The sequence below is a fragment of the Centropristis striata genome, chromosome 20 (genome assembly GCF_030273125.1).
Source record: "Centropristis striata isolate RG_2023a ecotype Rhode Island chromosome 20, C.striata_1.0, whole genome shotgun sequence".
In the NCBI taxonomy this organism is placed as follows: Eukaryota; Metazoa; Chordata; class Actinopteri; order Perciformes; family Serranidae; genus Centropristis; species Centropristis striata.
The window spans coordinates 21,462,968-21,489,640 of record NC_081536.1 but is presented as its reverse complement, the minus strand read 5'-3'; the positions used below and the strand labels follow the sequence as shown (position 1 = coordinate 21,489,640).

The following is a 26,673-nucleotide window of genomic DNA, read 5'->3' as shown; positions in this document are numbered from 1 at the left end:
CCCCAATCATGTAATAGGTGCTGAGGGATTTCTTCATCCCAGGTGATTTTTTCTTTGCACAGCCTTTGCAGAATGGATTTGGCAGGGAGTATGACAGGGGCAAGAAACCCAAGAGGGTCGTATATGGAGCTGACTGTAGAAAGGACTGCTCTTCTTGTGTTTGGCTTCTCTTTCATGGAAACTTTGAATCTGAAAGTGTCTGAGTTTTCACACCACAACACACCCAAAGCTCTTTCTATGGGAAGAGCGTCTTTAACAAGGTCCAATGCTTTCACCTCCTTTGCTCTGTCATTTTCCGGCACCGATTTCAAAAGTGCACGACTGCTACTTGTCCATCTAGACAGTTTGAAGCCTCCAGCAGCGCATAGTGTTGTGAGCTCCTTTCTTAATGCGATGGCAGCCTTCTCGCTGCTAACTGACTTTAGGCAGTCGTCAACGTAGAAGTTTCTCATTATCGTTTCCACAGCTTCTGATGATGACCTTGTCCTGTTGTCCTCTGCAGTTTTGCGCAAGGCAAAGTTCGCACAGCTGGCAGATGAGGTGGCTCCGAATAGATGAACTACTACCTTGTGCTCAGCCATCTCTCGAGACAGGTCTCCATCTGGCCACCAGAAAAAAACGCAGAAGGTCAGTGTCCTTCTCTGGGACTCTCACTTGGTGGTACATGGCCTCTATGTCGGCCATCATGGCCACACTTTCTTCTCTGAATCGAGTCAGCACACCTATAAGTGTGTTAGTTAAGTCTGGGCCTTGGAGCAGCCTTTGGTTAAGAGACACCCCTTGGTAACTAGCAGCACAGTCAAACACAACACGAAGTTTTTTCTTCCGTGGATGGTATACACCATGGTGTGGTATATACCAAGCTGCGCCAACCTGCCCCTTTAACTGTGTTTCTGGGAGTTTGACTGCGTATCCTTTATTCAACATGTCTGCCATGCAGTTCGAATACTCTCTGTGAAAGTCAGGATTCCTGCTGAGCCTTTTCTTAAGGGCGAGTGCACGCTGGATAGCTGCGTCTCGATTGTTCGGCATCTTTATCTCTGAGTCTTTCATTGGTAGCTCAATGTAGTAGTGTCCCTCCTTGAATTCCACAGACTTTGAAACTGATTCCATGAATCTTTTGTCTTCGATTGACATTTCCATTTTTTCATCACGGCTGCGTTCTGGAAAGTCTATGTTGTACTGCTGCAACAGCATCTTCTCTATGTTTTCTATTGCTATCCGGTTAACTGTGACAGCTTGCTGTTCTCTTTCCACATGCGCTCTGATTGGTCCGTTGACTGTCCATCCCAGGATTGTTTTGACAGCATACGGTCCCTTATTGCGACTGTGAATCACACTCCAAGGTTCAAAAACTTCAGGAGTGTCATTGCCAATAAGGAGTCCTACATCAGCATCGATGTGTGGTAATTTCACGTCTCTAAGGTAAGACCACTCGTTAATGTCCTTTTGTTGGGGGATGTTTTTCTTTCCAACTGGAATCCTCTTTTGTACAAACACCTTTGAGAGAGTTACGTATTTGTCCTCATTGATCCCACAAACTTCCAAGTTTCTTACAAGACAGCCCTTTACACGCTTGGTTGAGTTCATGGTGCTTAAAACTATCTCTGTTCCTTTACCATGCAGGTTAAGCTGCTTGACCAGTGCATCAGTACAAAAGGTTCCGGAGCTCCCCGGATCGATAAATGCATAGGTCTTCACAATCTTTGTCCCCAGTTTTGCTTTGACATACACTGGAAGAATTGCCAGGATGCAGCTGTCTCCGGCCCCAGTAGCAAGAGATGCCTCCTCATCCAGACCCACAAGAGCACTTCTGATTGTTTGTTGTTCAGTGAATTCAGTTCGACAGCTTGTGTTAGTTTGCTTTGTAACATTTCCATCTTTATGAATGTGCAACAAGCTTGGGTGTTTTTGTGAGCACACCTGACACGTCATTCTTCTGCTGCAATGTTTGCTAAGATGCCCCTTCAATAGACAGCCAAAACATATGCCATTCTTTCGTAAAAAGTCCAGCTTTTCTTTGTGTGATTTTTCTAGGATTTGGTGACACTCAGCCATTGTGTGATTTTTCCTGCAATACAGACATGGCCTGGTGAGGGCAGCGTTGTTGTGAGATGTAGTGGGCCTGTTGCTTGAATTGACAGCTTCACTGCGCAATGACACGCTGGTGGCAAAACTACTGCCTCTTGGATTTTCCTTCCTTGACATTTTTACAGCAATGGGGATTTTTCTTTCTTTTTCTTCACCTGCTAATCCATGCAGGTCGCCAAAGAGGGGGTCATTTGCTATTCTTGCCTCTTTGTCCACAAAAGTTACCAGATCCACAAATTTTACCCGACATTGCTTTCTCTCTGTGATGTCAAAGGCAACAGCTCTCCATTTTTCTCTCATTTTATATGGGAGTTTTGCAATAACCACTCTCATGTTGGCTGGGTTATCCAGTTCCTCCATATAGTCAACATCTCCCAAGGCATTCATGCAGGTCACAAGAAAAAGGGAAAAACTGTGGAGGGTCTTGGCATCCTCAGATTTAATCTGCGGCCAGCTTAGCAGTTTGCCAACCAACGCTGTTGCAATCTTAAGTGGGTTTCCATAGCGGTCCTCCAGGAGGCGCACCGCTTCTCTATAACCCCGGCTGGAAGGCATATGTTGGCAACTTTTCACCAGGTCGTGTGGCTCACCTTTAGTAAACTGCTCCAAGAAGAAGAGTTTATCTGCATTGTTATCAGTCTTCGAGTCAATAACATGTTCAAATGCCTTCAAAAAAGATCTGAAGTCAAGCGGGTCACCACAAAACACAGGCACATCACGATAAGGTAAACGAGTTGACTGTTGTTGTTTGACAAGCAATTCTGTTATATCTGTCTGCTTCTTTATAACATCATATAATTCATTGTCATGATTTATTATTCGTTGACGACCAGTGTTGGGCTCCTGCATCATGATTGGCCCTTTAATCTTGGGTTTGGCTCCCAGTGATGAGACTGGAGGCTGCCTAGGATATGTGGGGGGCATTGTCATCTGGCTGGGAGATGTGGGGGGCATTGTCACCTTTTGCACATCAACACCCTTTTGAACATGTGAAACAACTGCTTCATCAAGATATTCATTCATCCCATCAATTGGTTCAGAAACATCATATTCTTCATACACTTTAATCTTTGCATTAGACACTGCCAGGGCAGTTTGAATCCTTAGCTCCTCCTTTTCAGCTGCAAGCTGTGCCTCCTTTAATGCCAGTGCTTGCTTTTGTCTCAATGCGGCTGCCTTTGCCACCAAGGCTGCTCTCCTTGTTTCCTCTTTGATGCGCGCGGAGGACGCTGATGACGTGCCAGAGCGCGCACTGCGTGATGTTGATGATCCTTGTTTTGACACGTTTGACACACTGTCCAGCGGGGATAATTCATCCTCCTCTTCAGCCGCCCCGTTGCTGCGGGGTTTTGCCTTGGCATCTTTGCACCACATTAATACTTTTTGAATGAATTCCTCAAATCTCTTTAACTTTGGCTGAAACCATTGCTCCTGGTCAGCGCGCAATTCCTCCGGATTTAAACGCTGTTGAACAGATTTGTTGAGCGCCTTGAACGTCTCAAACACAGCATTGAAATCCTTCATCTTTAGTTTTATGTCTCGATAGTCCGCCTCCTTTCCCATGAGATCATCGATCTGGTTTGATTTTAGGGTGAGCTGCCTTAACTTTGTTCTCCTTGCACCGATGTCATCATACAACTTATCATCCTCGTCTTTCTCCGCGAGGCCAGTATCACCGGCGCTTTCATCCGTCATGTTTCACACTCAAATCAATCCATTCATTAATTCATTACGAGGGCACAAATCACGGCTTTCACTCTTATGGCGTGTTTGATCCACTGGATTTCCATTCAATGCAACAGTTGATCTTCACGTAATCTTTTGATTTTATTGTAGTGGCACGATCAAAACAAATTAAGTGACACTTATCAGCGGGGGTCTGATCTCCGATGCGTGTCCACAAACCAACAACCAATGCTTCCGTCTCAGTCATTTCTTTTATTTCATATATTTCTTCATATCTTTAACATTGTTTTCACTCACGATCAAAAGATGTGGCGTGACGCTCCCGCTGATTCTGAACACAAAACCTCAACTAATCAGTACTCAACTTAAATCACCTGTGCTTCACTCTCAGGCTGCGTCCGCCGTCCCCTTTATCCCCACCCACAAGCGCCTCAGAAAATAAATTAAATCAAGCGGCCTCTACACATACATTCTATACACCTTATATACATACATTACTCATATGACTGCTATTTGACATTTATTATTAATATGTATTTTTTGTTTGTTTTTCTGAGAGTACTTTGTATGATGCCTCTATGTGGATGTGTTTCAAGTTGCTGTACGAAAGACAGCACGGTGTTTTTTATAGACGGACGGTCTCAAACAGACTTTGATGTGTAAAATCGATGGAGTTCTTCTTTAAATGGTCAATTATCTGGACACAGTGAGCACACAAATGGTAGAAATGTAGAATAATAATGATGCAACACTGCCTGCAATAGTGTTTATACAAATCATTGAAGCCTCAAGGGGCTCCTAGACATAGGTGTAACTTATGAAATCCCTTGAATCATCATAAGCAACAGGCACATGATGTAAAGTTACCAATCTTTGAAGTGTCAAATTCTCAGTATCTTCAATAAAAGCATCTTTTTCATTTGTATTCAGTGTCTAACCAAACATATCAACATGATTCACTACTAAAAATTCAATTCTGTGATGAGTTATTCTCCATAATTGTTAATTAAACCACACACAGAGACTTGTTTTTGCTTCTGATCTGTGGACATTACACACAAAACAAACTATTTTCAGGTCTGGATATTACAGTCATTTTCCCTCCTTTTTAAGAAGACAGCCAGTGAACATGCTTTCCAAAGTAGCTTCTTGCCAGAATACAGACAAAAAGCCAGAATAGATTCCTGACAAACCGTATTTTTGTCTTGGCTCAACCGAGCTCAATTAAGCAGCGCAGGCATTGAACTCGCTCAATCATAGCCCTCTTTGGATTGTACTAGCGAGCTCTGAGTAATGAGCCTTCATGCACACACTGCTAGCTCACAGTTAAGTGGCATTAATCAAGGCTGCCCACTAAGCCCAGTGGATTTCCTCAGACACAAAAGGTGTAATGCCCTCTGTCATAATGCACACAATATTGCTGGCTAAGCTAAGTGGAAAAATGGCAGTGTTTAGACCACAGCAAGAAGAAAGAGGAAAGTGTTTCTCGTTAGATTTACACAGCCAGCACATAGTTTATTGTAAAATAGATAACTTTAGCTCTTTAACTGTGCAGCAAAAGCAGAGCCGTACACTTCGTCTAATTCCCTTGGCTCAGGGTTTGATTTGGATGAGACAGTGTTTACGTACTTTGATTTCTCAGAAATCAAATGATAAAAAGCGTTTGATTTGAAGTTCAAGGGGAAAAAAAGACACGGAAGCTGAACCCTCCCTGCTTCCTTATCTGTCAGTGCACTCACTGTCGTCTTTTGGTGATTTCACTATCTGATGTCTTGTGTTTTGACTTTGTTTGCTTAAGATTTGTACAATATAAATAAAAAATATACATTTTGAATGTAAAATACAGTTTTGCTATACCCCTCCCGATGTCTTATCTGTAGCTCTTTTGCTCGCTCACTCATTCTTCGCCTGTCTCTCTGACATCTGCTGAACAGCACTCTGAACAGGAGTCTTGGAGTGGTACGAGTGCAGAGATGGGTGCTGATAGGAATCTGATGTATGGTTTGTGTGTGTGTGTGTGTGTGTGTGTGCGTGCCTGTAAGCTGCATTTTTATGAACCCTGTTAGCTGTTGGCTTTCTCCAGCAGTATGTCAGTCTGCGTCTAGTTAGCGAGAACACACGCACACACACACTAAAAGCTTTCCGACCGTTCTCGCACCCGTCACCCATCCTCTGTGCATCCCACATCATGGAAAATTGGCTCCTGTCCGGCTCTTTCTTTCTTTCTCTCTGTACCCCTCTCCCAAACCTTACTATCTCTCTCTCTGTCTGTCTCTGCTCACTGTGATCACATGGCTTAGATGTGGGATAAGAAAACAAACAGCTGCTTCTAAAGCTGGTACTCAGTACTGGTGAGGAGTCATGCTCAGACATGTCATCACACTTTGTGTTTGCATCTTTACTTCTCTGCATAGGTGTTTCAATAAGATTAGAACTCAATTATTGGATTGGGATTACAAGTTTGTTGAGCCACAGAGAAAACAGAACTCCAAAATTAACCAAAGTCAAATTCATACAGAAAGTCATAAATTGGAGCTACATTGCACAGCTCTCTCCCACCATCTGCTCCATAAATCATAAAATTCCAAAACCCCTTAAGGATTTTATAGTACTAATAACCATATTTTTGCATGGTGCATGATCAGGATATATACGTATTAAAGTATTTTAGTTTTTCATGTTAGGTTAAAAAAAAAATATGATTTGAAATACAAAAAAGATTCAGCCATTCCTCATTCATTCATATTGCAGACTCAGGCTGTATGAAAAAGAAAAAGGTACCAGCTGCCTGTGGTGGGGTAAGTGTAGAAAGTTTGAAGGCCGGCCTATAGATCCCTTATCAGAGCATGTCACTGTAGCAACACACAATATTGCACACTGATGTTGGTGCAGAAATAATCAAAACTAGGCTTAATTCACAAGAAAACTACTAATAAAAAGCTTAATTTTGCCGCAATACTATCACCATTAACCCATTCTCTAATGTTGATCCAGCAGCATATACTTGCCTATCCCCAAATGACAAGTTGTTATAATATTGAGACAGCTTTTCCAAAGTTAAATAAAGAAATAGTTCTATGAGAAAGTAGTCTTTTTTGCTAGCTAGTTTTCTTTGCTACCAGCATGCATACACATTGTCGGTGTTTGTATGCAATATTTGGTCTATATAGTACTGCAATGCATTTTTCTTATTTTTTAAGGTACTTAATCACGTGGTCCTTTAAAACAGGACAGAGGCGTATCCTGATAAGACACTAGTGACTCAAGGGAGTAGGGGTAGATAAAACATGACGAGCTGTAGAGAAAAAGTGATGAAATGCGTTCGAGCATGGTTGCAGTAAAGAATATGTGATGGTGTGCCTTCCAAGAAGCCTGTCAATAGAGAAAATGTGATAAATTGCTTCTAGGTTACCCTTTAATGAGTGTCGATATACACTCCATATTCAGATTTTGGAAAGAAGTAACAGTTTTTGTTGATGCCTGGACTGATGCATTCTGACAACCAATCATTGCTACTTCTCCTGATCATACTGTACATTACAGACATACAAATGGTGCACCAAGATGTAGCTGGTGTCAGTTGATCTTCAAACATGTTTTATTTTTTTGAGTACTGAGCTACAATATCTTAGTCTTAAAATGACCAACTTAAAAAGAAGAACTCAATCGATACACTTGCCTCAAGGTAAAAAGTTACACACTGTAGCTTTAAGGGCAACATGTCAACATAATCAATAGAGCCTGCACCCTTCAGTCCTGCTTCAAGCCCTTGCATTAGCACAGCTGGCCCTCTCTGAAGCTTCCTTCAGCGAGACATTGAATTCTTTTCACCTCCAGCTGACCCAGCATCTTGAACTTTGAGGTGAATTCAAAAAATGATTATATATGACTATTATTAAAGTTCAACCTCGCTTCTAATGGAGAAAAACCTTTCAGAAGTGTGCAGAGAAAACTGGCCTGTGCAGCACGATGTCCTTGGCCCCGGCTCTGTTTGGTCAAGTAGTTGCTTAGAAATAAAACCGTATGTTTTATCGCTGCCATCATCAGGTAAGATACTGCACTCGACTGGATAAACACAAGGATTAACTAATAGACCGTTGGCAAGGAGTCGGCCTGGCTCCATCCCTCTTTCTCACTCCTTCCCTCTCTCTGTCCCTCCCACCTTTCTCTCATCTTGCCTTTTTCTCCTCTCCCCTTGTCTTCTCTTTATCTACCAGTGTGTGCTTTCAAACCTCCCTTTCGTGCATGTAAGTTTGAAAATCAAAACATAAGAATGAGTAGCAAACGCAGCCACGTAGCGTGAGATTGATTAGAATAAGATCGATACAGGGAGATCCAAAGAGAGACTGTGCTCACTCTGTTCTCCCAGCTTCTCATCTCTCTCTCTCTTCTTCTTTCACTCTCATGTTTTATTTCCTATGTACTGATCTACCAGGCCTTTCCTAGAAGGACAAATTATATTTATAACTAAGCTCAATCTTTATCTTCCCGTCACAGCCTCTGCTAGCCCTGTTGCTTTCATCCAGGAGAACCCGCTGATCTCCCTCCTCCTGTAGTGTTCATTTTGTCACTTTGATTCACAGGATTCAGCATTTTATGTTTTCACCACCATGGAAGTCTCTTCTGCTGCTCTTCTCCTCTCTGCACGACCTTGCTATCTCCTTTTGTATCTTTCACTGGTTCTTTTGCTCTGTTACCTTGACACATTATGAGGCATTTACTCAAAGCGACTGGCCTTGCTGACTCTCTCAGTTTCTTCTTTTCTCTTTTCAATCTTTTCACTCTCTGTTTCCGTTCCCTCCCTCCATCTTGATTGAAAGGGTATGCATGGTTGGCACAGAAAGAAAGAAGGAAATAGATAATGATACCAGACCATATTGCGTGGAAAACCCTGACCTCGCACGTACCCAATCCGTCACACACACACATATAACACACACTTTCACTCCTTCCCATTCTCAGATGCGTATTTCATATAAACACATAGAGGGAAACATGTGCACCCTTTTATAGTCTTCCCTACTTTGCAATAAACATACTTGTTCATATTTACATGTGCACATATGCTAATTTATGAGCTTCATGATACCTTGCAAAAGTGTAGATTTATAGTTGCATATTCTGCTGAAGGTCTGTTTGATTATTTTTAAATCTTCTTCCACTTAGATGTGTTTTCTGAGAGGTAATTTATTATCCACACAGAAAAGTAAAGTCAAATGTTTCTCTCTGCTCTGATGTTGTGTGTGTGCATGTATTTATTTTCTTATTACATATAGTGTTAGTGTTAACTAAACTCTTCTATATTTTAATACAGTGATAATAAGTGATTTAGATGTGCTGGTCGGCAGATTTTTCCCTCTTTCTTTCCAGTTTTTATGCTAAACCACACTAATCATGGTAGCTTCATATTTGATAGACATATATGAGTGTGGTGTCAACCTTCTAACTAAAAAAACATGCATATTGTCCACCCTAATCCCAAACTAGCAACACAAACACTAGAAACCATCAATTATAGGATCATGCATGAAGGATGCACATGTTTTCATAGTTTCATGTTACATTAAGAAGTTGGTGAATAAAACAGATAAAGCTGTTCCATTATTTTGTGCAAGATCAATACATCAAAGTTTGATAAATAACATTTAAATTTGTATGAATCTCTTCATCTTGTTTGCATATTAAGACATGATAAACATCTCCAGGGACCTGATTACACGCTCAGCTTGTAGTAGTACAGGTTTTTTGACTGTATATGGTTTTGTATATGGTCAGGTGATTCATCAGCATTAAGTCAGACGCAGTTTGTCTCTGCCCTATGCACAGAGACGGGCACTCTCTCACACCTGCAACTTGTCTCGAGTCCACTGAGGACGTCAACCACCAGTTTTACCAGATGGTGGTTTGACATCATGACGACAAAGCGGGGCAACACTAAGCTGAGAAATATTTAATAAACAGAAATATCTGGCATTCAGAGTGGAGCGTCCAAAGCACATCACATCCTCGCTGCCACTGTAGAATAATGTGACAGCTGTTTGCACACACTAAACATAATGCACAAATCAGCTGCCATATTATTCATGTCTGCTAGGCATCAATTCCAATCAACACCCTTCTCCTGGAGGTTTTATTCTGGTTTTTACAATGTGACCTAAAAATCCATTTTCCATATTAAATGACTTTGTAAAATGAACTGACATAGACTAGAGATAAATGACCTATGCTTAAGATGCAAGATTGTATTTAAATATACAGGTAAAGGTGTAGTTTAAGATTCTAATCCAATGTACTTTGTATCAGAGTCATCAAATATCTCCTCACAATTGCTGTTTGTTCTATGTGTGCACTGAAAAAAAAAGTGATGATCATTCATGTCCCTAGCTCTGTAAATGGGGAAAAAAATATAGTGGCTCAGACAGAGGCTCAGGACATTATTCCAGCCAATGGGTTCATGCTCGTGCACAGGATCAGGAAAAGGCCATGGATGTAAAAAGAAAAAGGCCAGCCTGGTCTCGCTCTCAACTTGTCAGATAACAACGCTTTGTCAGGCCCTGTGTCAGACGTAATGCAAAGGTCGGTTTAGATGGAGTGATGGGAGGGGGATGGACCCTAAACTTTGACCCAGGAGACTGATGTCCGTGTCCAGTGTGAAACCGAATTAATGCTGCAACAGTTATATGCAAAAGTAGTTTTTAAACCTAACCCTGTTCTTTTTCCTAACCTTTAGCAAGTGATTTTGTTGCTTAAGAGTTTTAAATTGAAAAGCCACAATGCATGTATTGAGCAGAAACTGACACATCGTCTCTGACACATCCAAAAACCAAAGCTAAAGGTATCTGGTGGCCTGGGGCACTGACCACAGGTGTCAGTAACTGAAGAGCGGGGAGGGAGAATGTGTTGGAAAGGCATTGGGCGCAAGAGGGAAAGTTAATCTGGCTTCTGAAGGAGCACTGAGGGGAGGAATGTATTTGGTTGGGTGCTGAATTCAAACATCAACAATGTTTCATCAGAATCGCAAACTCCACCTTTAACGTTAATGGAATAGCTTAATATATAATAAAATTAGCTGCCTTGTCAATAGTGAGACAAGAAGATCATTACCAACCTTATATCTTTGCCTTGGTTCTAGATCCAGAGGTGATTAGATGTATGCTTAGCATAAAGACAGAAAGCAGGTGGAAACATCCAGCACATCTACCTCTAAATCTTAACAATTAACATGTTGTATGTGTTCAGTCTATACACAGATGCATCACAAGGACCGCCTATTTCTTTATGAACATCAGTTTATTCTTCCACCTTGTACATCTGTGCAGCATCTCTACTAGATGACTGCAACATATTGACAACAAGACTGTGGGAAGTCACTGCACCCCACTGTTGTTTTCCAAGAAATATTTACAGCACATAGTGTAAATCATCACGCAAATGACAAATTGGATCCTATAGACATTTTCCAAGCAGTCCAAAACATACTTTATACTAAGAGACAATCTCACCTCAAATCAATACACATGTGTCCCCACACGCTTACCTAGAGCCACACTGTTGTTCACCTCTGTGAGTGACAGATGAAATGGCTAATTCAACCAAGGACGGATCAATTTAACAACCTATTGATCTCATGTGTCATTTCGCTCCCCATTATTTAATAACAGCTTCTCATTCCACAGTGTGCACCCACTGAATAATTTCAGCATCTATTGACAAAAAGGGAGAGGTGGCAGGGACAGAACACACACAGTGTGCATGAGTGCAAACAGAGATATTGATAATGTACTAATGCTGAATACATCAAGGAATGATTTGATATGTTAAAATATGCCGATCATATCAAGTGTACAAGTTGAAGGAAAATGTTGCTTTAATATGTGTTTATGAAGCACTGCTGTATGTTTTCTTACCGTCACATTCTGAATGTAAATTGCATTTTCACCCGGGGCTGTAATCAAGGTCTCTGAACACAGAAATAATGCTCTATTTTTCATTTACCATATTCAGGCACACGGAATTCAGTTTGATTTGTGTTCTTTCACTCTTTTATTTGTTCACTTAAGGTCTCAAAGCTCTGCAGTGTGAATAGAGAGAAAAGGGAAATGAGGAGTTATTGTTCAAGCTCATATATATATATATAGCGTCCTTGGTTTTCTTGAAAGGCGCTTTATAAATTTTAAGTTATTATCATTATTACTATTATTATATTTGTTATTTGTCATGTAAAAATAAATCATCTGGATAATTCAGTTTGCTGCTAAATTTTGTTTGCCATAGTTTTTACCTCTGTCATTTCATTTAAATGTTATTACCCATAAAATATGATTTACTGTTTTCTGAAATAAGGACTCAGGTGGTAACTAACCCAAAACAAAAACATTTTTCTATGCAAACTTTTCTTTTTACCTTGAAATAATTCCAGCACATTATGGAGCAGCATAATTATGTGGTTTAGGTGTGTTTGACGGCTCTTAACAACCCGAGGCAACGTTCAAACAACAATGGTGGTGGTGACACACAGTGATTGACAGGTAATTCATACTATCACCTGCCGTGTACTTTTGTCAAAGGGTTAATAATGGCTTCTCAAAGGGCTCTCACTGCGCAGCTCCAGTACTGAAGTTATAAAACAACTTGTGAGATAACACCTGTTGCTCAGCAATCAGTCCACACGATTCATGAACTCTGCTCTGTTCTAGAGGAGTATGAGACTTTATTTCAATGAGACTGCAACTGTCCTTTTTATGCTGTTACATCTACGTTTCTGCTCCTGTGTCTGTATTGTTATGTTGCCACCCCTGCAAAACCTTGAGCATAATGCTTTCTTCAATTGCAAACACACTCTGGCTCTTGACATGCTGTCAGTTTAAACCCTGGCCTTGAACAACAACAACAACACTGCTTTTGCAGCAGTAGTTTATTTTAATGTTTACATCCAGAGAGACGGCACACATTATTGAAACATTGAACTTGACAGTTCATTTGTGACCTTGTAAAATGCTGTGGACAAAACAATCTCGACTCAAGGTCCATTTACTTATTTGTGCTCAAGTTTCTGACTGTAGGTATATATTGAAAACTTATTTGGTGAATTTTAGTCATGGGGGAACAATTGTTGTGCACACACAGATATAAGCACACAGTGATGGAAGAAATACCACAATATATACATACTCTGTTACAATAAGAAGTCCTATATTCAAAATCTTAGCCAAGTAAAAATATTAGCATTGAAATAAACTTATAACTATAAACTTGCATAAATAATGAATGCAATATTGTGTTCATCACTATGTTGAAGCTTGTGGAGGTAAAGTTAATGTGATTTACTTTATAAACTGCTAGATTGCTCAACCATAATCTTTTAGTTGATTTTATATTTTGTATTAGGAATTATAATATTCAAAGTAACTAAAGTTATCTAAGCATTTGCCTCTAAAATGTTTAGAGAACCATAAAATTAAAGTCAGGTACAAGTACAGTAAATAAACTCCACCACACAACTGCATGCTGTTTGTAAATCTGCTCTCTGTGCTGTCTATCTGTCTGGATGACAGTAAAGAGCTATTAAAGAAGGAGCCAGTATCAGATGCAGATGTGGGCTGGATGTTAGGAACCATCAGTCCTCATCTGCTGTAACTCTGCCGCAGGTACACACATTGTTCATACACACATGCACATACGCCTCCCTTTCCATATTCCTCGTGGGTCCCATGGAAAATAAATGGTGGCATCAATCATACAGGAGAGCGTGGAGAGAGAGGAAGACAAAGTGATGGTGAGGCAGTCCAGAGAGAGGCGGAGAGTTGGGAGATGGGGATGTGAGGCGAGAAGGAAGGTAGAGGGAGAGACATGAGCATAAAAGAGAAAGAATGTACAACTGAGAGCAGTCTGGGAAGTAGCGGTGGACAAGGCTGGAACATATTCTGTACACAGACAACAAACACTCAAAGTTCTGCAGTCATGAGAAGGCTGCAAACATCAGACAGATGGCATCTTGAAAAAAATGCTTGAAAAGAGAGGATCAGGCTGGGGCTGCAAGCCAGTGCATATGTTGCCTGGGAGCTGCCATATGAATCTTAATTTGCATTTTTCTCATTAACTGAGTTACCATATGACTTACAAAGCACTGAGTGGTTTCCTTGCGGGCAGTAGATGGGGGTATTTTAGGTCAGTTAGGCAGTGAGGTGGGCTCTGATTGGCCAAAATACTGACGACTGATGCAGTTTGTGTTACTTTTGAATTAGAAACAGTGTTTATGGAGCTTCATATCTCTGAGTGAATAAGTGTTGTCACAGCTCCAAACTTCCACTTGAAACTGATGTATATGAAATCTTAAATTACAAAATAACATGTTTTCTCACTTCCATTATTATCAGTGGTATGTCTGCGTGTTTTCAGTTATCATCTTATTAATTCTTTCATCAGAAAAGAGAGATATTAAAAATAAGTGTATTCTTTAACATTTGAATTAAATATTTCATTAAATAAATCAGAGTTGTTATTCTTTAAGCACTTAATAAATGCCACCCCAAACACACACCCAGGTGTAGGTTTCGATTGGGGGCTGGGCTTTTAAATCAAAATTGTTGGGATAAGTGGTCAATGGTCAGCTAAACCCTATGAGGCCAGCAAGGGACAACTGCACTGGTTGCAAAAGGAAGTAAATTGTAAAGAACTCTATAAGAAAATAACCCTGCTTCTCACCTAATTTTTTTTTTTTTACCATAGTAAGCATTTTCCTAATGAGTTAATGGTCTCAATCACTAGTTTAAAGTCTTCAGTACATCATGATGTTCATTTTGGAAATAATTTACTGCTAATAAAGCTGGTGTAAAACAAATCTAAGGGAAGTGACACAACTGCAGTTCAAAAATATCACAATAATGATGAGGTTGAGCCAACAGTGCTAATCAAATGACGGTATGATTATTAAAGGAATTAATTTTCCTTCTTCAGCTTTCAGTGAATACCTGGACAACAAATCAAACATGCACACACAAACGCACACATGGTAATAACTAGCGGTAACATAATAAATCCTGGTGGAGCTTTAAACGGTGTTTAGCCTGGTCCTAATAATGTTTGGTAAGGTTTAAATCCTGGTTAATGTAGCCTGGCAGAGGAGAAATAATCACGTCTTTTTATAGCTTGCAGGTTCACCTTAAGCAGTTCTGCATTTTTTTGCATTACCTGAGCTAATGAGATAAAACTCGTTATTTAGTTATTCAATTTTATTTATTACGCACAGCTGATGTGGTGTGTGTGCACATATGTTTTATCTCCACAGGTTCATCCTGGTGTTTGGATGTCTGGTTCTCTCTGTGTTTTCCACCATCCCTGCTCACCAGGAGTTCTCCGCACACTGCCTGCTCATCCTGGTAGGAGGGACACACACACACAAACACACATACACTAACTGTGTTCAAACGGGATGTATCGCCCAGATTTTTAATTACTCTACACTAATACATTTTGAAAGTGTCACATAATTTAATGATTAGTATTGAACATATGCGTCAGACTGGGTGAGGGATGCTCATGTCTGCATTCAAAGTGCTGATTGTGCATTCTCAGCGCTTTAATGAACTGCAATGATCGGTCCCTTGTTGCTCAAGATCAAAATCACGCTGTTATGACTTCATTAAAGTTAACAGTCTGTGCCTCAGATGTGATTAAGCAGAAAATCATCAGTCAGAGCAGGTAGGGGAAAACAATGTAGCACAAATAGACTGGAAGCAACAACACATCCTGCTCCAGCTGTTATCGTACAGAGAGGAGCGCAGACATTTGGGTCAGTTACATAAAACTTCCTCACCTGTAGTAGTAACCCTGCAGACAGTTTTATTTTCATGTGTTCAGGTTATGAGACATCCGTGTCTGAATTTCTTCTTCCACGCCAATAAAAGGAAGGAAAAGGATTTCGTTTATGGTGCTCAAAGCAATGGAAAATTACATTTTAAAAATTCAACAGCAATGTCTCTTTTCAAACACAGTGTCCAGGTTACTGCGGATAATCTGCAGAATTATTTCTTGGCCATCTTGTTGTTACTGTGTGGTTGCCAGGTGTTTGTAAAAATCAAACTAATTAGATAAAACATGGTAATTAGCGAGCTTTAGCTGTGCTTGTTGTTGTTTTTCTTTATCTTTGGACAGAACCCGGCAAGCTGTTTCCAACTGTTTTTATTCTAAACTAACCAGCTAATTATAAGCATCATAATCTACAGACAGACATTTGCTATCTTCTATTATCTCAAAAGTTTTTTTTTAGATATCTTCATTTTTAATCAGCACAAAAATAATAAATCAAAGACCAACATTTTGAAAGATAACATAAAAATCTAAAACCTCTACTAAAACATAAAGAACTCAACAAACAAAATCAACATTTTATAATACAAAAACTCAAATAATTCACAAGAAAACAAAACACCTTATTAATTCAACTGTAAAGAAGTGTACTGATCCTGATGAAATGAAGAGAAACCCTACCCCTGTACTTGAACACTATGTGTAATAAAACTCCTTTATGTTGAAGCAATATAAACCCACTCAGCTTAAGAGCTCAGCTTAAACTCAGCTTAAAGCCTAGAACACAAAAAACCCTGAAATTAATTTTGAACCCAAGAAAACAAAGCCCCCTCCCAAAAGAAAAAAAAATAAAAATAAATAAATAAATATATAAATATATATATATATATATCAAAACTACTCATCAAATAAGTTCATTTAGTAATTACTTCTATTGATTTTAACAAACAGGCATGAGATCAACCTTGTCATGCAACTCTCTTCAAGAAAGCGATTAAGCCAGTTCCCTAAAGTGTCAAACTATTCCTTTAAAGGAAATGAGTGTGACATTCATTTTGATTCATATAACTAGGTAACCATATTTCAGCCTCTCTCACAGCAGACACCTTAAAATGTCATAGCAGGAAAAGTGCACATGTAACTAATAACAGTGACCATGGCTCTGTTCCACCGAAGTGTCGCAGTAAGTCAAATTAGTGGGCCAACGTTCGTAATAAGAGGGCCCAGGAACTGGCACAGCTAAATGGAATAGAGCCATCATTAATGTTATTAATTACCCCGCTGCTTTTCCAGGATATAAGTGACTTAAAAACTTAATCAAGTACTCAAATAGAGCAATGATAGGACACATAATTTCTTTCATATTTACCTGTGTACCTGAGAGTTCAGGTGTTTTCTGTATAGGGTGAAGCTCAGCGACACACGAGATCTGTAGCATTTCAAAGTTTAAGTGTGTGGGGTGGGTTTTTTTGCACGTGTGTGTGTCCTGCAGGAGTTTGTGATGATTGTAGTGTTTGGTCTGGAGTACATCATCAGGATATGGAGTGCTGGCTGCTGCTGCCGCTACAGAGGCTGGCAGGGACGCCTCCGCTTCGCCAGGAAACCGTTCTGTGTCATAGGTAAGTCTGCACATGTGTCTCACACTTTTTTTTAAAAATTGGAATAAAATGGAATTTATATATACACACAATAACAAGTGTCCACAAGTGTCATGAATATTATACAAAAATGTGGGTTTCCACATGGTATACATATTGGACTATTTACATTTTTACAGCCTCTACTTACAGCCTCTCCTGTCCTCTCCTCTCTGCTCTGTGTAAACAGCCAGCAGCTCTGTCTGATTTTCATTAATTATTTGTCACGTGACCATTTGTCTGTTATTTTTGGCAGTGTTTTAAATGAGACATGTAGAATAACAATAAAGAAAGTGATTTTGACAGAAATATCTCAATTTTATGCTTTGATTTGGTTATTTTTTTCTCCCATGTAAACATTCATAACCTATGATCCATTCAAGGACTGTCGGAAAGTTCAAATTTGGACGATAATTTCTGTTTTTACAGTTTATTTCTAGATAAAAGGTTTATTTTTGGCGATTACTGAAAGAAAACATAAGTTTCAAACCTGCCAGTGGGTGGGGCTCAGTGGGTTAAAGAAGCATGTATTTCCATTTAATAAGCACAATATCATGCTGTTAATGTTGTTCAGTACAATAAAATCTGATTAGACAGTTGTGAGACATCTTACAGAGTAATTTTAGGGGATCATACTCAGATAATGGATGTTTTTGCCAATATGAATACATTTTCCTCTTTAGTGTCTACTTGATGTAACTGGTATAAAAAAGCATAAAAAAACATAAATTTAGAGCATAGTGGTTCTTGCTCAGGAGAAAAGGAAGGTGTGGTATTTTAGGGTTGTGGACAGAGTGATAGAAGAAAACTCACATAGACAGAAAAGGAAAGAAGCAGCTTGTAGTGAATCAATAGTTGTTTCAAAGGTGATGGATGGCACAGTGCAAGTAGTTGAGTCAACCACAGTTACTAATGTTGTGGAACCCGTGACCTTTAATTTTCTCTTTCGCTCCCCAGACATCATCGTACTCATTGCCTCGGTTGCTGTGGTTTCAGCCGGTAGCCAGGGTAACATCTTCGCCACCTCTGCGCTGCGTAGCCTTCGTTTCCTGCAGATCCTGCGCATGGTGCGCATGGACCGCAGGGGAGGGACCTGGAAGCTGCTGGGGTCTGTAGTATATGCACATAGTAAGGTAGGGCCAATTAAACCTCCTCTTCCAAACTTGATTTTCTTGTGGTTCAAGCTTTTTTTAAAATATTTTACCTTGGAATTGTTTATATTGATCTAGATGATCTTGGTAGCGCTTTTTTGTCCATTCAGTCCTGGTTACTACCCAGTTTTCTACTGTGTATTCCAGACTACTGTTATATCATTGTACTATAGTAGAAAACAGTGACAAATAAGAGAAAATCATTTGACAGGAAACATAGAATTTACACAGAGGACACCCATTTTCATGATTTTGAAGTAAGTTTTGTCATAATAAGGTTAGTGTAAAGCTTAAGTACATTTTCAGATTGATTGTAAAAAAAAAAACAATGATAGAGAAAACAAGAGAATTAAAATGTAAGAATAATGAGTAATGGTGTTGTTTATGCTCTGCGCCAAACATAAACACGTGAGCATGTTTCAGATAAATGCAAATAATGAATGAAAATGGTAATTAAATGTATATTAAAACACTAATTAGATGTACAAAAATTCAATAATAGTAGCAGAAAAATGTTGAGATGAAGCTGATTATACAGAGTATAGGAGCAATATGGATAGATTTAATAACTGGAAATATGTGCAGTTTAAAATGATGGTATAATAAGTAGAAAGTGAACAATTTATCTGTTAAAAGTGTCAGCATTGTAATATTGTTATTTAACCCTGCTATATTTTAACGTTATTGCCATTTATCAATCCTATGATTCCTGTTTATTGTAAGGTCCCAATTGCCACGGATGCATCATATGCTCTTGTTTTTGTCTGTTCTACATTTGCAGGCATCATGTGTCTGTTTTATGTACTACTTGTAAGTTATATCATGGCCATTTGTGTGGTTCATGATTTGAACCTGAAAAAAATAAATTGGTATGTATTATGTGACAACCAGAAGAAAATCTGTGTTTTTCAATGACTAGCGCTGCACGGTAAAAAGAGAAATTCCTCCTAATAAAAGAAGACTTTATCCCACAAAGGTTTCAATTTATTTCAAGGGCAAAGTATCCAGCACATGACATTTATCTTTCAAACTGTGTGAAGCTGAAATATAATACGTTTTTGTGTTATCTTGTAGGAGCTGGTGACTGCCTGGTACATTGGGTTCCTGGTGCTAATCTTTTCCTCCTTCTTGGTCTATCTGGTGGAGAAAGAATTCAACAAGGACTTTGCTACCTACGCCGACGCTCTGTGGTGGGGCACGGTGAGCATGCACACATCAATACACGCAGATACTTCAGGCCTTTTAAAAAGCCCTTTGGATGAAACTGTGTTGTGAAAGTGAGATTGATGTGGGTTTTGGTGAAAATGCAGCAAGATCCTCTTTTGAAACTCAATCTCACTGTGTAAAATGAGCTGCTGTGACCTCTAGGGTAATCACAGCCTCATGAAACTTTACAACCACAAACTAGAGACCTGGACCATTCAGAGGATGGATGGTCTTCTTAGGTATATTCAAAATAAGGGAGTTTCTCAGCAGTTTCCAAAGCAGAAGTGCTTGCCATCCAACCGCCCAATAAAATGCAATTCTTGCAGAAATCTTGCAAAAATATCAAAAGTGAGTTTTTTGTTTTTTTTTCTTCAAATTTAGCACCAAGTCTTGAACTCTTGTAACAACCCAGAAATTTTAGCAACAACTTATGAGACATAATCAAGCATGTGAATGGTCATCATACACTTTCATCATCATGCTCTCAGCTTTTATATCTCAAAATGTTCAACATTTAAATACATGCCCAAACAAAACAACATATTTATGATAAGAAAAACTTCTGTATCTGTAATGTACCTTCAGCTTCCCAGCTTTTACATGGTGTATACTGTATACCACTTTTATGTGGCATCTGCTAATGACCTTCTATCTCCTCCAGAGACCCTTACTCCCCCGAAGAAAGACAAAAACAGGAGTTTAAATAGCCATAACTGAAACTACATCGACTGCCACATAGAGCTGCATCCAACACAGTACATACACTCCTCTTAATCCCAGGCAAAAACCAAAAAAAATCCAACAAAATTGGGGTTATTCTGTTTTTATCTGACAGTAGTGATATATTTCCATTTCCAGTTTCTGTTTGACCTTAATGACACCTGCAGTACGACAGCCAACGGGAAAGACCTTTAAAGTCACACTTGGCTGAATGTGCTGCACTACTTCCTCCTACATCCAAAACCCATTATACCTTGAAAACACACACAAACAAGAAATGGCCCGATCAATAAATTCAATTTTCTCCTGCTGCCAGGTGAGACTGACCTGTTAGGCTTGTGGGAATGACACTCAGACACACTATGTTCCTGCTTTCTGAGGTCCCGGAGCATCTTTCTTTCTGGTAGTCACTAAAAGCTGTTATATCATTTTGGTGAAAAGGTGAAGTTTAGCCACATTGACTCTGCAGACCTATGACTCAACACAAGAGCTGAGAATGATAAAAAATAATTGCAACCACCTGCAAATCTGCAACATCCACAGTTTTCTATACAATGACTATATATGTCTTTCACATTTCTGCACCTTTATTCATTTAGACGTGTTGAATTGCACACAATGCAACATTCATCACGTGTTGGAGCTTTTTTCATGGTTGCCAAAAGGTCTACATGCTTTTAAAAATGTGGGTATGAAAAACCATTTTAAGTAGCACAAGTGTCGAAGCTGATTTATTCATCACAACAAGGTCTCCAAGCTCATTACCCAGGTTTTATTGACTAGTGTGAGTTTGGAATGTGTTCAAGGTTAATGGGGCAATTGAATTATGCAATGTGGTCAATGTGAATCATTTTGTAAATAATAATAATAAAAAATGCTAGACCTTGTAATACTGGTAATATCAGCTCTCACTTCCTGTATTACTCACATTTTTTCCTGCTGACCACGAGTCAAGCAATTTGTGGAACAAAAACTAGCTTGTGTGTAAGATTTGCTCAAAAAGCTTCTGGAGCTCTGAATTAATTTCAATAAAGGAAATGAGACCAAAGAGGAGACCAAACTACACCTACTAGATCACCCCTAATTTACTGTATAGTCCACTATATAAATGCTGCTGGGTTAATTTGAGATTAAGATAGATTAAGTTTGGTGGGAACATTCATTAAGTGGTATTATATTTAGGAATTTTCCACCATTTTACTTTATCCATCATTTTTTTGTTATTTAATATTTTTATCCCTACAACCAGATTTATTTGTCTAATTTCTGTCTTTTTTTTCTAGTTTTTATATTTTATTGTCATAATTTTTACTCTTTTTTTGCCTTTTTATCTAATCGTATAATCTATTTTTTTCACTCTGATTTTCTGTTATTACTCTCTCTCATAGCTTTAATAAATTTAATTTAAATTTATAGCTTTTATAAATCACCTTTCTTGTCTTGCATGCATTGATCTCTAAATTGCTTTTGTCTTTTTCTGTGGTTTTTTATGATCTAAACTTTTTCTGTCTTAATATTGGATCATCAGTCATCTGTGAAGCATTTTGAACTGTACTAAGCTTTATGAAAATTGAATAGAGTTGTATTGACTAATTTGTTAATGGGGGGTCCTCACACTTAATTTACTGCATTCTGGTAAATTTTTATGCACTAATTTGTGCCTTTTTTGTGTCAGTTTATGGTGGAAATCTCTACACATATGTACTATGAGACACAAAATTCAGGAGTCAGGTGACAATTTAAAATATAATGGACTATAAGGCTCTCTTCTCTCCTCATTTGATGTGCATGTACCACCTTTTAACATCAGTGATAAAGTTATTACTTTTGATTAATTAATAAATTAAGATGCAGCTCACAGCCGCTTTGCCCAGCTTTTCAGCAGGAGAGACAGGGACACAAAGCGGCTGGTCTCATAATGTTATGATCACAGGAGACAATCCACCTGCGACACGAGTCCGAGAGAATAATTTCCGCATGCACAAAACATTGACTATACACTGACGGAGAACAGTGGTTATCTTTTAATTTCAGTAATCACTGAACATTGGCAGGGACCTGTGCTTAACGTCAATACCAAATTTTAGGCCTTTGCACTACATTTACTGCCATTTCATTTGAGTGTCTGAATACAATGCATCATATTTCTGATGCAAAGGTTACAGTCGTGCATCAGTGATGACACAAAATGATGATTCACAGGTGTCAGAAAACATGACTAACTGGGAGAGGTAGAAAGTAATAACGTTGATTTCCTCAACCCATTTTATTTAAGTACAATTTGAGGTACTTGTGCCTTTCTTTTAAATATTTCTATTTTACTACATTTTGAGGCACATATTATACTTTTTATCCTACTATATTTAGCTGCCAGCTTTAGTTAATTGAAGATTCAACATAACTCACATGATACATTTATTTCATTACAATACAACAAAAATAATAATAATACAATAAAATATATTTGGAATATATATAACATCTGAGTGGGTCCATTCTGCATAATAAGAACTTTTACTTTTGATTCTTTATGTACATTTTGACGCTGATACTTTTGTACTTTTACTGAAGTAAGTTTTGAGTGCAGAACTTTTACTTGTGGTGGAGTCATTACACGGTGTGCTTAAGTAGGGGATCTGACTTACTTTTTCCACCACGGCTTACTGGTCACTAATGAAATATTCAGTGTCTCTTGCATAAGGCGCAATGAATGAGTGAGCGACAGATTTCAGCCACAGCCTCAGTTACCTGACTGTTGTCCTCTGACTCTTCAGATCACCCTTACAACCATCGGCTACGGTGACAAGACCCCACAGACGTGGACCGGAAGGTTATTATCAGCCGGTTTTGCTCTGCTAGGAATCTCCTTCTTTGCTCTGCCAGCTGTGAGTATAAAACCTATTATAACACCACGACTGGTTGCAGTTATTCCCTCAAAGCCGCAGAAAGCTGAAACTAACAGCAGCAGGGACCATGTTTTGTCTTTGGGGAATTTTCCACCAGTTTAAAACGCATTGTGTGTTTCTGTGTGTAGGGCATCCTCGGGTCAGGTTTTGCCCTGAAAGTGCAGGAGCAGCATCGACAGAAACACTTTGAGAAGAGGAGGAACCCAGCTGCCAGCCTCATCCAGGTAGACACATACACACACACATGCAGACAACACACACACGTCACCTCTACTGAGTTTTGTTGCAGCAGCTGAGGACCAGCGTGAACACATTTTCACCTATGTGTGTGCGTCACATCTGTTTCGACCATCTCTAAACCTGTCACTGTGTGTCTGAATAATAGCACGAGTGTTTGTGTCCACTCTTTACACTTAGATGAGTGTGTTAGGAGTATATTGAAGTGTGTGTCTTTGTGTTTGTGTGTGTGTGTGTGTGTGTGTTTGCACCATCTCTCCACCTATCAGAGTGAAGGTGTTTCATTAAGAGAGTACGTAATATGAGTGTGCGTATTTTGCCCGACTCTGGCCTGTCAGGGTGTGTAGCTGATGGTGACTAACGGTGTGAGAGGCACGCTGTCGTCTCTCAGGTCCAACAGCAACACACACTGCTGGGATTTATGAGCCGTTTCCATGGTGATCAGTCCCTGGGCGGACGCTGCTCCGAGCCGTCACTCATTGTAATAGACAAGACCAGCTGTATTAGTTTCTAATGAACAATAAATTATGACTGTGGAGTGTGTGTGTGTGTGTGTGTGTGTGTGTGTGTGTGTGTTTCTCTGTGTTTGCATGTATGTGTGTCTTTGTGTTTGTGTGTGTGTCTACCTTTGTGCCGTATGAGCTACCTTGACCTACTTTTTACATTTTTCCATCAAACAAAGCGACTGTCACGGTATTATCTTTTTGTCCTGAAGGAAAAAAATCTAAATTTCTACAATCTGAGCCAGAGGAGATCATCATTTCTATTAGTTATGATGACAAAAAACGTTTTTGTCAAAACACAGGAATATCTGATGTAGAAGTAAAGACTTCTTGAGGCAAATAACACAAGCAAAGTCCCAAACATTGCAGTTAACCCAGTTTTCAAAACTACATATTTGGAAGTTGAAATAAACCTGAAACTCTAAAGTGCTCCCCAAACCATCTGTTGCAGAATATTAAATATGTGTCCTCATGAAGGCTTCCTCAAAGACAAATGTTAGAGCAGGCTAACAAGGCAACACCTACAAATGTAACTGAGAAATCAAGCCTTCATATCCCATAATCCATTGTGTCTATTGTTGAATTTTGCATTCAACTTGTTATTATTATTATTATTACAATAATAATAATAATAATAATTATCCATTGTGTCTATTGTTGAATTTTGCATTCAACTTGTTGAGCAAATAACTATGCATTATTATGTAAATATATCACTTGAACTGCACCAATGGAAAATTAATTTTGCATTCAACTTGTTATTAATATTATTATTATTATTACAATAATAATAATAATGATAATAATAAATCACTTGAACTGCAACAATGGAAAATGAAAATCATATGTATGTTGCTAATCACATAAAGTTACAGTCAAAGGAAACTATAAGGAAATATGTACAGTTTTACCATCATTTGCATGTTGTTCATCATGTATTTATGTGAAGCATCGCAACTTGTGGCATCATAAATCTTGTTGCAATTCCTGAGATACTTTGTCATCTGTTTGACGTCAATTTCCTGGTGATCAACTTAAAAATCTGTACATGTTACAGCTGCTTCTTCCTGGCTTGCCTTTGACCTACTATACTTACCTCAGTGATGGACATATATGCATTATAATACAGCAGTTTGTTTAACAGGACAGTGTGGACAGAGTACATTCACTTCCAAATAAGTGGTTTAGATAAAACTAGGATTTGTTAGAACCCCTCTGGTTTCCTCACCATGTGTTTTTTTCCCCTAAAATTTCAGTATGAAAGACATATAGAGATATTTTCATACAGATTTTGTCTTTCTTCCCCGTTAGAAATACATATCAGTTGCTATTCTTGACAAAGACCAGTTGGAGGCCAATTGATCCTAAATAACCCACTAAAGGAACAATTAATCCTACGTGTGCTGCCTTGTTTCTGTCTTATTGGCTTTGTATCAAGCACCTGGTCACTGTCTGTTGTCTGCCAAACTCATAACATTTTCCTCAACAGGTAAAAGGAAACTTGGACGCAGCTTTGATGTGTTAAATATGTTGATGACGTCCTGTCCGTCACTTCATTCCCCCATCTCACACAGCCCTCCCTGCTTTAAACCACTGTGTGTTGTGTCTGTGTGTTTTTGTGTGTCCCTGTTTTGTGTGCTGGGCAGGATATTACCACAATCTTCAAGCCTCAGCAGCTGGCCGATGCAAAATTTCACCTGCTGCAATAATTATTTTGTCTACCAACTGTAGTTAAAAACAATATTTAATCTCCAAATGACTTTAAAGTTGTCTCTAGAGTAGCATAACAGCCAAAATGGACCAGCTTTTGGCAAGAGGCCGGTGTTAATTTCCCACCCTGTCTGTGTAAAGTGTTTATATAAAGGTTTTCCAGTCATGTCGCAAATCTTGTAACCACACCTGGCTCCACTGATGAGGTTCAGTTGGCTTCAAGTAAATAATCATATAAGAAAAGGAAACAATCTGTTAAGATAATTGTGGTGGGTGTATTTCTGCAGAATATCCTAATCAGGTGTATTTGTTGCCAAATGATTGCTGCTGATGAGCCTAAATTACAAGTTCTGAATCCTTGTGACAGTGAAGGTCCATATGAAATGCAGACGATCATTTATGACCATGCAGACTATAAATATGGATTGTACTCACTGAAAATCATGCAAACACTTCCATTTATATGCCCAAAAGTGTCCTTTTTTTGACTATATCCGGCTATTTACTAATCTTTGGCCAGAATTAACACCCCAAAACACTGATATTGCATATTTCATCCAGTTGCACTTTAAATATATCTAGATATAACTTAATCAGTCCAATCAATAAGTCCATTGAGAAGAACAGACACACTCGTCTAGTCATTGCACATTTGACTGGTTTTGGCTTGTTTTCAAATGTTGCCTACTGTAAGATGGTTGTGCATTTTAATGTAGTCAAAATAGCAAGAAGGCCTTCACACTTAAAGTCAAAACTAGAAGGGCTTTCGGAGAGCACAGACATATACTAAGGCAGCCCAAAATTATATAAAGTTATATAATAGGCAGCCCTCAATGCCCTATCCTACAGTGTTAGCGAAAGTGGAAAATAATTTGTACATCCACCCTGTTATTCAGATCTTATCTAAAATTGAATGGGTTCTTGGCCAATGCTAGACATGGCATGCTATTTATGTAGTCTATGTGCTAGATTGCATCTACGAAGTAGATCAAGTCTAAGCCAGTAGTTTTTCCGCTGA

General features: G+C 38.9%; 1 protein-coding gene across 1 annotated transcript in view; it reads left to right on the top strand.

The window, feature by feature from the left end:
• The window catches only part of kcnq5a (potassium voltage-gated channel, KQT-like subfamily, member 5a), a 113,060-nt gene that overhangs the window by 64,657 nt on the left and 21,730 nt on the right, over positions 1 to 26,673 (top strand). The window contains exons 2-7 of the mRNA XM_059359503.1: positions 15,065 to 15,155; positions 17,078 to 17,204; positions 18,180 to 18,355; positions 19,448 to 19,573; positions 23,074 to 23,184; positions 23,334 to 23,429. Coding sequence (XP_059215486.1) covers positions 15,065 to 15,155; positions 17,078 to 17,204; positions 18,180 to 18,355; positions 19,448 to 19,573; positions 23,074 to 23,184; positions 23,334 to 23,429 — 727 coding nt within the window. The remainder of the gene's footprint in view (positions 1 to 15,064; positions 15,156 to 17,077; positions 17,205 to 18,179; positions 18,356 to 19,447; positions 19,574 to 23,073; positions 23,185 to 23,333; positions 23,430 to 26,673) is intronic.